The 13,166-nt window shown below is 44.0% G+C and overlaps 1 protein-coding gene across 1 annotated transcript in view; it reads right to left on the minus strand.

Moving 5' to 3' along the window:
* Positions 1-345: 345 nt before the first annotated feature.
* The window catches only part of CAPN15 (calpain 15), an 80,631-nt gene continuing 67,810 nt past the window's right edge, over positions 346-13,166 (minus strand). Inside the window, exons 6-12 of the mRNA XM_082261075.1 lie at positions 10,585-10,710; positions 10,341-10,493; positions 8,556-8,717; positions 5,636-5,868; positions 5,375-5,547; positions 4,986-5,164; positions 346-1,194 (exon numbers count right to left, since the gene is read on the minus strand). Coding sequence (XP_082117201.1) covers positions 1,017-1,194; positions 4,986-5,164; positions 5,375-5,547; positions 5,636-5,868; positions 8,556-8,717; positions 10,341-10,493; positions 10,585-10,710 — 1,204 coding nt within the window. The 3' untranslated portion in view covers positions 346-1,016. The remainder of the gene's footprint in view (positions 1,195-4,985; positions 5,165-5,374; positions 5,548-5,635; positions 5,869-8,555; positions 8,718-10,340; positions 10,494-10,584; positions 10,711-13,166) is intronic.

A 13,166-nucleotide genomic window follows, 5' to 3' on the forward strand; every position in this document is an offset into this window, starting at 1 on the left:
AAAATGTCGGCATCGGCTGCTGAAAGTTGTGTACACACTAGCCGAAAATCGTACGATTTTACCTCGGACGGAATTTTCGGCAGATTTTCTACTAGTGTGTACCCCACTTAACTCTAAGAGAGAATGCATTTCACTTTACAGAGAATTGCTCTTACTTCCTGTTGTGTCTACAGGACAGGAAGTGAAAGAAATACGCTCAACAAGACAAAGGTGGCAAAAAAAACCACAAACGGTTTTATCCATTTCTCACAGTATCGCAAACGGGAAGTTTTGGCTTCAGATATAGTTTCGGCCTGAAGAGATCATCATTGGAAATTCCACCAATGTCCAATCAGAGCATGCTCTCCTTGATCAGCTTATTAAATGCTACTTAGAAAGTAACAAGTTCTCCAGGCAACCTGCAGGCAATGACGCGTAGCTAAAATTGAACCAAACTTCGCACTTCTGCATATGCGCATCTCTTACATACAACAGCAGAGGCGAATGTGTTGTAAACAATTACAGGGATGATCTAGTGATGTCATCAGCTTCCAGTTCCTTCTCAAAGTATGACCTCCTCAACAGCAAGTGCAGCAACTCACAGCAATCAATTTTCATTGCTCTGACTGCTCCTAAATGCTGAAAGGAACATTCTGCTATGGGTTGCTGCATTTTACACACTACCACTGCTCTCTGAACTGCCTTATATAATAAGACTGTATGTGCCGGTAAATGACATATTGTAAAAAAAAAAAAAAAATACAATTAATAAGCTGCTTTGCCTAAATGTAGTAAGAGAAAGCAGGATCGATCCATAAAGCTTTCACCTCATGTGGCCCTTGAAGCGAAAAAAAAAAAAAAAGTAAAAAAAAAAAAAAAGGGACAGGACTGGGGAAGGGTCCCTGTATACACAGGATATAAGTCCTGAGTAGATTTCAAGTGTAGTTCTCTTTTCCCAGGAGTCAGTCAGTCCCTAAAGTGCTCCCATTGAACCTGGGCAGTCCAGCCGTGATGGGATGTGATTTGGTGGACATGTGTCATAGTGGTCGGGGTCCATGTAGGCCTGACACCTCTGGGGACAGAGGGGGGCTGTGCGTGCCTTTGCTGGACATCCAGTCGTTTAGGGAAGCCTGGTTAGCTTTCCGATGTGCCAGTCGATGGGTGATCGAGAAGCCAGCGTTGCCCTCCAGTTGCGATAAGATGACCAGCACCTGCCTAAGGAACAAGCAGCAGTATCAGCACAACCATCACAAGCCATACAACTTCTAGGATCAAATTTTCCATACAGCAATACAATCTGGCACTTACTCTACAATACAGTATATAATTCAGAACATCCTAAATACAGGGGTCTCTGCTCTATGTAAGCTCTTATATTATGGACAAATTGTTTTAGTTGGCCACTAGCTAAAAATATTAACTTAAAGGAGGAGCTCCACCCAAAAAGGGGATGTAGAGCTTTTTTGCACCCCCCCCCCTTGTTTTTTTGGAAGGGGGGGTGTTGGGAACTGGTTTTGACTCCCACTTCCAGCTCAGATTGCTGTGATGAAGTTTGTCCTCCCCCCTCCCTCCTCCTCTGCAGTCTTCTGGGACACGTCACAGATCCCAGAAGACTGCGGGATCATTCACAAAACACAGCGCGGCTTTCGCAGTTGGAAGGCTTCACTGCCAGTTTCCCTTAGTCAAGATGCCTACGCCTGCCCATGCAGCAGATGAAGAAATGGCTCCGGTGAGGACACTGCTGGATCCAAGTGTCCTCATATTAAAGGTCAGCAGCTACAGTATTTCATTTTTTGGGGGGCGCCTGGAGCTCCTCTTTAATGTATTTGTTTGTAGCCAACAATGTACAATACACTTGCAGCTTCAGAACATGACTAAAGTGGATATAACCTTTAAATACTGGATGTTTGCTAAACACAGGAGTAGGTATTGAGGGGCGCCTATAACAAAACCTCATATCACATTTTTAAGCTTTTATTGATGAAGAGCAACAGACACCAGCAATACATTTTAGGGGAAAGGTCTCCCCCCTTCTTCAGGGCTTGAGCAGAGGATGTAAGAATCATGATGAGATGTAATAGAAGATCTGTGTTGGTGCTTGATAAAGGTTGTCATCTCATACCCACCCTGTGAATTGTCTTTATCATCCACAGCTTAAACCCTAAAAAAAAAAAGGGGGGGGGGGAGGCCTTGCCACAAAATGTTTTTGCTGTATTTGTTGCTCTTAACTAATAAATGTTTCAAAAAAGACTTTTAAGTGATATGTGCTTTTGCAATCGGCACACCTTAATATCTACGCCTGAGTTTATCTTCTGCTAAATGTTCCTTGCGGAGAGGTCAAGATAGGTAGCAGTCTGAGCACAGTCCACAAAGCATAAGTTATAATCCATCACTTCCCTTAAGTAAAAGCACCAAACACAGTACACACAAACACTAGTTAGGCACACATTTAACTCTTTGATCACCTTGTTTAACCCCTTCCCAGCCAGTGTCATTAGTAGTGACAGTGAATATTATTTGCACTGATCACTGTATTAGTTAGTGTCACTGGTTCCCACAAAGTGTCAAAAGTGTGAGAATGTCTGCTGCAATATCACAGTCCCGCTATAAGTTGCTGATCGCTGCCGTTACTTCTATAGTTTGTAGCCACAATAATTTTGCGCAAACCAATCAATATACGCTTATTGAAATTTTTTTTTACCAAAATTATGAAACAGAATACATATTAGCCTAAATTTTTGAAGAAATTACCGTACATTTTTATATTCGATATGTTTTATAGCAGAAAGTAAGAAAGATTGTTTTTTTAAAATTGTCAATATTTTTTTGTTTATAGTGCAAAAAAAAAAAATGCAGAGGTGATCAAATACCCCAAAGGAAATCTCTGTTTGTGGGGAAAAAAAGACATACATTTTATTTGGGTACAGCATTGCATGACCACGCAATTGTCAGTTAAAGTAAAACAGTGCCGTATCGCAAAAAATGGCCTGGTCATGAAGGGGGGTAAATCTTCCGGAGGTCAAGTATAAAGTAGAAATTTCCCCTTGTGCTGTATTTGTTTCCACTGACTTGAGAGAAAAGCGATTGCCGGTGTTCTATCAGAATGCCGCTACCCATCAGATTGTGCAACGGAAGTGACATTCGGACCAAAAAACACTGCGCATGCGCGATGACGGGCAGCGTTAATCTGATAGAACACCCATGCGGACATCTTACTACACCCAGCAAATCTTTAATTTCAGAGTAATTTAAGCAATAAAGTGAGCGTATTAAAATAAATTTAGTATATTGATATCGGTGATGCTGTTTGGACGTTTCATTTTGAAAGCATAAAGTGTTAGCAATGGGCAGTGCAGGGTGTACCAAGATAGCCTCCGCCACCTTCCTACTGCTAGTGTCCAGCTTCTTTAAAAATGTAACATGAAAACAGCATCATAGATGTCAATATACTATATTTATTTATATACGCTCACTTTATTGCTGAAAATCAAGACGTAGCTGGATATAGTATGATGTCCACATGGGTGTTCTATCACATTACTGCTACCCGTCAGATCATGAAGTGTTTGGAACGCATAGGGCTGTGGAAGGCATCGCGCATGCGCAGTAAGTGTTTTTTAATCAGAACGTTACTTCCGTTGGACAATCTGATGGGTAGTGGCATTCTGATAGAACACCGGGATTGAAAGTCCCCTGAACAGCAGACCAGGGTTTCTGCTGGATGTGGGTTGTCTTATCAGTTTGGTAGAGATCAGTTAGCTGAAATAAATGTGCAATCCAGATTATGCTGTAAAAATACAATTTTTTTCATTCAAAGTCCAAATTTAACAACACTGAATGGAGCTGAAGCTTTGACCACTTGCTTAGTTTTATTTGTAGTTCAGCTTGACTCAATACTTACAAGCAGTGGTGTATTATGGTTTTGGTCTGCCCCAGGCAAGACTAAAATTGGGCGCCCCCCTTCCCCTCCTATGTAAATTTGCCCCACTCCTTCCTTTTTAACGGATGTGACTCCCTCCAAAATTGGAGGACTCCAAGTCCCAGCATGAACCCCTGAGATCTCATGAGAGGGGGGGGGGTGAGGGGGGTGGAAGAGAGAGAGGGGGTGGGTGAGGGAGAGAGAGAGGGGAGATGAGAGAGGGGGGAGAGAGAGAGGGGGGATGAGAGAGACGGGGGATGAGAGAGAGAGAGAGAGAGAGAGAGGGGTGAAAGGGAGAGAGATGATGAGAGAGAGAGAAAGGGGGGGTGAGAGAGAAAGAAAGAGAGGGGGGTAAGAGAGAGGGGGGATGAGAAAGAGGGGGGAAAAGAGAGGGGGTGAGAGAGGAGGGTTAAGAGAGAGGGGGTGAGAGAGAAAGAGAGGGGTGGGTGAGTGAGTGAGAGAGAGGGGGTGAGAGTGAGAGGGGGGATGAGAGAGAGGGGGGATGAGAGAGAGGGGGGATGAGAGAGAGAGAGAAAAGGAGAGGGGGATGAGAGAGGAGGGTTAAGAGAGGGGGGAGAGAGAGAGAGAGAGAGAGGGAGGTGAGTGAAAGAGAGAGGGGGTGAGATGAGAGAGAGGTGGGAGAGGTGGCTCTAGCAACCAGTGGTCAAAAGGGTCTCAGGTGGAGGGGGGGGGCTGCTTTTTTGCTGCCCCCCTGCAAAATGCCACCCTAGGCCTGGGCCTTGTTGCCCTAGGCCAAAATACAGCACTGCTTACAAGTATGTACAATCAAAAAGTTATCAAAATATAGAATATAGGAGCCATGTCACATTATTGATCCCGTTGCTCATGGCAAATCACAGTAGACAGGATAGCGAAAGAGATTGCTCACTCCATCTTTCAACATTACTTCCCTGCTGGACAAAACAATGCAGAATCTTGCTCCTCAGCAAAAAGGGAAACAAATAGTGAAGGAGCAATGCCGCAGAAGTAGTGGAGTGTTCTCTCTGCTCCCTTAGCAATTATATATCTGGTGATTTCCAGCAACAGGATTGCTAACGTGTCATGATCCAAGGCCTGGCCTACTCACCTGTGAAGAGGTGGGACGCTGTCGCTGGTTTTTAAGCTGCCGCGGGTGGACACTACATTGAAGCTGTCTGTGCAGTCACACTGAATGTGCAAGTAGGACTTGGGGTGGCGGTTTTCTACAACCACAATGAGTCCCGCCCATCCATGCGTTAGATAATAACAGGTCATCCCCTCACGACCCTGTGGAAGAAGCAGAAGGAGGTGAAGGCCATTGGTTCCTAAACCTTATCAACATGCAGGAACTAGAATGTGCTCTCACAGGAGACTATACAGACGGGAAATGCCGCTAGACAGAAGCCAAATAAAAAGCAGTAAGAGAAGTGAAGTGTGAGGAATAATGAAGTATTGATCTCTGCAGAGAGCCAGTAAATTATCCCAGTGTGCCTTTACCTCGTGCCGCTCCCCCTTATCCTCAGTGAGCAGGATGATGGCATCTGCAAGCGTTGTTGGCTGTGCTTCGACCTGTTCAACCATGACGAGCCGAGAACTATAAATGGCCAAGACGTACCCCATGGGGTCTGCAACCGAGCGGCGATTATTACTGCTGCCTGTGGGACTGGAAGCTGAAAATACGGCACAATTATTGGTTGAATCCCACATGGCACCTTGCAATTACAAGCTCCTTCAGAACTGGAGCAGAACTACACTTACCTTGAACAGCGGATGAGCCAGTCAGGTTTAAGGTATTCCAGTGGTTAAACGCGCAGCACACAACAGCATACTCCCCGGGTTCCAGCATGACGTCACACCCCACAAACTTTTTCACTGCTCTTTTGCTGTGTGCCATGAGGCGGCCCAACATGACCTTCCCAGCTCCACCGTGGGAAGCTCGAAAAACCATGATGCAGAGGTCAAGGAGGTGACTGTCCACTGTGTCTGACCGTCTGAAAAAGGGATAGGATATACAGATTAATCCTTGAATTTAAAGGGCATCTGTACTGAGACTACTGACAAGAAAACGGTTTTCAAATTTTAACAAGCAATAAAAAATAAAAAAAGCTTTAATACAAGCCAGCACTGACTTCTGTAGCTGTAGTTACTGTGAAGCAATTCATTCTCAAACATAACAGACTCCGAGGTAGAGTTTTAGTCAGTTTCCAGCAGTTTTCTGGCTATATATTTTGCAATATGTATAGCCAGAGGGTTAGGGGGAGGGAAGAGAGAAGGTAAAAGGGTCAAGCATGGCGGGAGGCATAGGGTCGGGGAGCAACATCATGGGATACCGTGAAGGCCTACCGAAACAATTCTTTTAATTTTGCTCCCAATCAGGCAGGTCCTTATTCTACAAAGTTGACAAGTAGATCTAAAGGTGATTATACAACAAGGGGAGATGGTTTGATTTTTGTGCCTCTGCTGTGAATATTGAAGAAACATTTCTCCGCAATGCATATACAGTGCCTTGAAAAAGTATTTTACCCCTTGAAATTTTCTACATTTTTTCATGTTACAACCAAAAATGTAAATGTATTTTATTGGGATATTATGTGATAGACCAACACAAAGTGGCGCATCATTTTGAAGTCAAAGGAAAATGATAAAAGGTTTTCAAAATATTTTAAAAATAAATATTTGAAAAGCGTGGCGAGCATTTGTATTCAGCCCCCTTAACTCTGATACCCCAAGTAAAATCTAGCCGAACCAAAAGCCTTCAGAAGTCACCTAATTAGTAAATAGAGACCACCTGTGTGTAATTTAATCTCTGTATAAACACAGCTGCTCTGTGAAGCCCTCAGAGGTTTGTTAGAGAACCTTAGTGAACAAAAAGCATCATGAAGGCCAAAGAACACACCAGACAGGTCAGGGATAAAGTTGTGGAGAAGTTTAAAGCATGGTTAGGTTATAAGTCTTCCTAGAGGTAAACTTCCTAGCTTTCAATGGTGTTGGAATCACCGACCCAGGCAAACCTCTATCCTTCAGCACCTTGCTTTCAACAGCCAAGCCATCAAAGCCAGCGACTGTAAAGCAGGATGAAAGATTGGCCCTTGGGGCAGCAAATCCTCCCTGAGAGGTAGTCTCCAAGGGGCGTTGATGACCAGCAGCACCAGATCGGCGTACCAAGGCCGCCGAGGCCAATCCAGAGTCACTAGAATGATCGGAATTCCTTCTGTCTTGATCCTGCGCTAGAGTCTCAGCAGAAGCTTGGGAAGGGGTAAATTAGATGATACTGGCCCCATGGGGCCACCAGCGCATCTGAGGCGCCTGCCAGAGGACCCCGTGGCCATGCCACAAACCTCTGCACCTTTCTGTTGAGACGCCAACAGATCCACCTCAGGTGTGCCCCACCAGAGACACAGCTGATTAAACACTTTTGGATAAAAGGGACCACTCTCCCCATAGTCCGCCTGCCGACTGGGATAATCCGCCTGCCAGTTTTCCACTCCTGGAATGTGTACGGCGGAGAGGGCTGGAACGAAGCATTCTTCCCACTGTAGAATGCCGGCTACTTCCAGAGCTACCAAGACACTCCTTGTGCCCCCCTGATGGTTGACAAAAGGCCTCGGCCTTGGCAATGTCTGATTGAATTCACACTGGACACCCCTGAAGATGATCAGTCCATTAATCCAGACACATCCTGATCACTCGGAGTTTCAGGACATTTATCGGTAGTCTGGACTCTTCCAGTGTCCAGACCCCCTGAGTGGAGCTCTTGCCTAGGACACCTCCCCAGCTGGACAGATTGGCATCCGTGTTGACCACTGTCCAACCCAAGGGGAGAAACAATTTGCCCTGTCGAAGAGCCAGGGAGCGAGGCCAACAGATCAGAGACCCTTTTGTTTCCGGCTCAGCCGGACTGAATTGTCCAGAGACTTCGGACATTTGTCCTATTTGGCCAAGATCACCCTTTGCAGGGGCCGCGTATAGAACTGTGCAAACGGAACCGCCTCAAAAAGGTGGAAACTATCAGGCCCAGCACCTGCATGCAAGCCTGGAGGGAAAACCCCCTGCTGGACAGCAGGAGATGAATTGCAGCATGCAATTTCTTGAGTTTGTCCAGAGAAAGAAACACTTTGGCTAGAGCAAGTCCAGAGTCGGTGACTACTGAATCTAGATTATCCAGCCCGTCACCCAGTCCGGCAGATGATTGTAGATCTCACAGGAAAAAAACAGGAGAAAAACAAAAAAAATAAGTTATTTTGCTGCCTAGTGTCCTACTCCTGTAGGGGGCAGTATAAGCCAATGGTCAAGAAGATCAGGAGCTGTGTCAGTCAATGAACAAAAGAGAAACAGTTATTTTTTATTAAAGGTGAACTTGGCCTTTAAATACTTGCAGCCTTCTTCCATTCTATAAATGACCTGTAATGTTTTTCTAAACTTGATAGCAAATTTGACTGCATCAGAAATGTCAAATCTCTAGCACAGCCTCCTCCTGTTTATGTCACTGCCAAGATGGCTATGGCCAGCAGCAGTCTCAGAGCTTTTGGATGTCTATACAAGGGAGGCTTTTTTAGGTAAATAACATGTTAAAAATGTTAAATGCACATACATCCCTATAGAAAGATTGTTGACATTAAAGGTCTGAGGGCAGGACCTCTTTATCATACAGCTTTTTATATAGTCTAATTCTCCCCACCTGCTGCCTTCCTGGAACAACGAAAACTCCAGGGCTGTGCGTTCCACCACTGTCAGAGAGGTGACTGTCACTGGAACGGAGGCCTTGTTGGGAAACGTGCCCTGGACTCTGACTTCATGCCAGTCTGTGTGGATTTTGCAGATGTCAACGGAGTCAAAATACCTGCAACAGCCAAAGTGAACAAATGTGAGACTCAACAAAGCCCAAACACGACACAGATGCAGCAAAAACAGAATAAAGAGCCAGATAGCATACATAATACAAGACAAAGGTCAGGAAAAAGGGGGCAGATAAAAGAGTGTGTGCCTTATCAAGAATGACCAACCAAGTTTCAGGAGGTTTTTCTTTTTTTTTCCCCTTCTTTTATTAGTTTTAGGAGATGAGAAAAAACAATAGAAAACTCTTAAGCCAGCCATAGACGGTTCGAATCTCAACTGGTTCAGCAGGGAGTGTTCACGATTCGAACCATGTATGGGCAGGCTGAATGTACCCAAGTTGATCGATCAACCAGCTTGTCAAATTTTACATGCGATTAAAGCCACTAGTGGTAATCACTGTGTTCTCACAGTGGGACTATGTTGATGGGGGAATCTAGTAATTTTATTTCCTGCAACCCGTGTTTGCAGGAAAGAAAATAACTCAGTTTATGGCCGACTTTATCTGTATATCTGCCGTTTTTGCTATTCTTATACACTTACCAGAATTAGTGCAACATTTGTAATTCATCAATTTTCCCCTTAAAAAAAAAAAAAAAAAAATTCCCCCTGGAAGGCAATATCATAATGTGCTACTATGCACCTTACTATGCATAAAACAAAGCCCTCCAGCAGTGCACTGCATACTAGCACATTATGAAAGACTTACCATAAAACAAAGCCCTCCAGCAGTGCACTGCATACTAGCACATTATGAGAGACTTCCCATAAAACAAAGCCCTCCAGCAGCGCACTGTCACAGCTGCAGAGGCACACAGCTCTGAAGGAATGGCACGGGTATGCCGTTCCTTCAGAGCGCAAGCACGGGTGCCGTCACCAGCTGCTGCTGGGTAGAATATCTCCTGAATGATGCACATTATAGAAGATAGTCATTTTACCTACAGGTAAGCTTTATTATAAACTTACCTGTAGGTAAAAATAAAAGCAGAGGATTTACTACCACTTTAAAGGGAAACTGCATTACAATGTACAGCTTAGCCATCCCAACCAAATCTATGGGCCACTATTGTAGGGCCACTATTGTAGGACTCCTAGAAGAAGGGCTAGCTCCACTGCTGGCAGGTGTGCAATGCTGTAGGGGTGAGCCCTGAATAGCTGTAATTGGTACCTGCTGGTGGGACCAACCTACTTTCAAAAAGCCTGGACAAGGTAAAAACATGACAGCTGACACCATGGAATTATTTATAAAGTACAACAGTGATCCCAGACAACCCATTTTTTTACCCCGCAAGGTACATCAATTAAGATTACTCCAGAGGGTGGCAACGCTGCTGTATGATTTTCACCGCAGAAAGAACAGCGTTCCCACCCTGTTACAGGAAGAGAAGAAAAAATAAATAAACCTGCTGTCAGAGGGGAATCCGAAAAAAACAAAAACTGCTGAGAGCAGCGTATATGTCACTTTTGTATTTTGACCATAGTCTTAGTTTTATTGGGGAATGAAAATGTGAATGCATGAACTTTGCAGGAATTTGGCACCTTTTACATTTCCTTCTTACAACCTTAGCACATAAAAACAATCCAGAGGTCTACAAGGAAATTGATCTAAAAATGATTGAAGGTGACTCACCTTATAAAATCATTATATTCCATCCAGAAAACACCTTCGCTACTACCATGTGGCATCAGGTCCTGCTTCAGGGCCGCCGGCCACAAGGGCCAATCATCTGACCAGCTGCCATTCCAAGAGAAGCGTCCCCAAGGGTTTCGCAGGCGGAGGAGTCTACATAGCAAGAAATCAGAAATTCAAAGGCCGTTTTCTTTGAAACAGACAAGGTTGTGTAGCTGTTGTAACTCCTCTGTACTGTACTCACCGGGTGCTTTGGACGTCTCGGAGGTCAAGTATAGAATAGGCATGCCTTGGTCTCAGGCCCACAGTCTCATAGGCCACATCATCCACCTTCATGTTGCCTCCTCCACAAGATGCTCCCATTAGAAAGCTAGAGTTATGAGACAGAAAAAAGCACAATGAATTAGGTACAGATTTTAAACCCAAATGGCCACTAAAACCAACTGTCAAAACACTTAAAGCAGACCAGCATAAATTAAGTAATTTATTTTTCTTAACAACCCTAATTCCCCAAAAAATGTTGGGACGCTGTGTAAAATCTACAGAAAAACAAAATGCAATGATTTGCAAATCTCATAAACCCATATTTTATTCACAATAGAAAACCTATTCACAATAGAAAACCTATCAAATGTTTTAAACTGATAAAATGTTTACCACTGTGTAGCATCCCCATTTATTCAACACCACTCTGTAAATGTCTGGGAACTGAGGAGACCAGTTGATGGGGTTTTGTGAGAGGAATATTGTCTTATTCTTGCCTGATACAGGATTCTAACTGCTCAACAGTCCTAGATCTTCATCATATTTTTTATTTTAAGATGCACCAAATATTTTCAATTGGTGAAAGGTCTGGACTGCAGGCAGGCCAGTTAGGCATCTGTATAGCAAATCCAAAGAGTGTACAAGTACACAGTACATACAGTGCTCATAGGAGAAGTGCATAGTTCCTTGGAACTTTCATCTGTATCTGTAGACCATCAATGGGGTAGAGGTATGGATGAGGTAACTGGATGGATGGATGAACAGGAGAAGGGACCGAGACTGGAACCTCTGCAGCTCCTGCAGAAGATCTGGGTAGGATCACCTCAATGTGGAAGAAAACTAATTGCAGGGCACTGAGGTCAGTATCAAATTAAACACATTTTATTAAAATAAGCAGCACACTTACACAGAAGTTAGCATGAAACAGCATGGATAGGGAACACCTGGGACCAAGCAGCTGTAATCAGTGTGAGGCTGATTTTGGCATTTTGACAGCTGTTATCCTCGTGTGCAGCCTAGAACGCCACTACCAATACCCATACTTGGAGCTGGCTGACTCCCTGTCATCCTCAGTCTCCGTTTTTCTCAGTGATGTCTACAGCCTCACACTGATTACAGTTGCTTGTTCCCAGGTGTTCCCTATCCATGCTGTTTCATGCTAACTTCTATGTAAGTGTGCTGCTTATTTTAATAAAGTGTTTTTATTTGATATTGACCTCAGCACCCTGCTACTCATTTTCTTTCCAGTTAAGCATCTTTACTCTACTGCTATGAAACCATGCTGTTGTCATAGATGCTGAAATATGCAAGTTCTTCCCTGAAAAAAGACTTTGTCCGAATGGGAGCATATGCTGCTTTAACCTGGATATAGCTTTCTGAATTGACGATGCCTTTCCTGATATACAAGCTGCCAATTCCATACACACCAATACACCCCCATACCATCAGAGATGCAGGCTTTTGAACTTAGTGCTAACAAGACAAAAGGTACCTCTCCTCTTTAGTATGGAGGATTCAGCGCCCATTGTTGCCAAACTGAATGTAAAATTTAGATCAGTCTGACAACAGAACAGTTTTCTACTTTGCAGCAGACATTTTAACCACTTAAGCCCCGGAAGATTTTACCCCCTTCCTGACCAGGGCCTATTTTGCGATTCGGCACTGCGTGACTTTAACGGACAATTGCGCGGTCGTGCGATGCTGTAGCTAAACGAATTTGACGTCCTTTTTTTCCCACAAACAGAGCTTTCTTTTGGTGGTATTTGATCACCTGTGTGTTTTTTTAATCATGCGCTATAAACAAAAAAAGAGCGTCAATTTTACAAAAATAACAATATTTTTCACATTTTTTTATATGAAATTCCCCCCCAAAAAAATGTAAAAATCAAAAAAAATTTTAACATTTTGGGCCAATTTCTTTTTACCATATGTTTGGTAAAAAAAAAAAAAAAAAAAAATTGCAAAAAGCGTATTTTGATTGGTTTGCGCAAAAGTTATTGCGTTTACTAACAAAGGGAAAGATTGTCATTTTTTTTTTAATGCGTAATGGCGGCGATCTGCGATTTTTTTTGCGGGACTGCGACATTGCGGCAGACAGATTGGACCCTTGACTGACATTTTTGACACTTTTGGGGTCACCAGTGACATTACTGCAGTAATCAGTGCTATACATATGCACTGTTACTGTAAAAATGACACTGGCAGTGAAGGAGTTAACTTTATTGGAGAGGGAGGGGTTAAGTGTGTCCCTAGGGACGTGTTTCTAACTGTGATTGGCTGTGGCTACTAGTGTAAGAACAGAGATCAACGGTCCTACATAGTAGAACCGTATGATCACTATTCCTACACAGGGGAGAATGACAGGCGGCTTTGTTTACATTAGCCGCCTGCCTTTCTTCCGGTGTAACGGAAGATCGCGAGTGCCCGGCGGACATCGGGTCCGCTGAGCACATGCGCGGGGGGGTCTGTGACCGCGCCGAAGCGCGCCTCCGGCGGCGCGCACGCTCGCTCCCTAGAGCCTCACAGGCTAGCGACGTAGCCCTATGTCGATTTGCCTGTGAG

This window comes from Pelophylax lessonae (assembly GCF_965119305.1).
Source record: "Pelophylax lessonae genome assembly, chromosome: 6".
Classification (NCBI taxonomy): domain Eukaryota; kingdom Metazoa; phylum Chordata; class Amphibia; order Anura; family Ranidae; genus Pelophylax; species Pelophylax lessonae.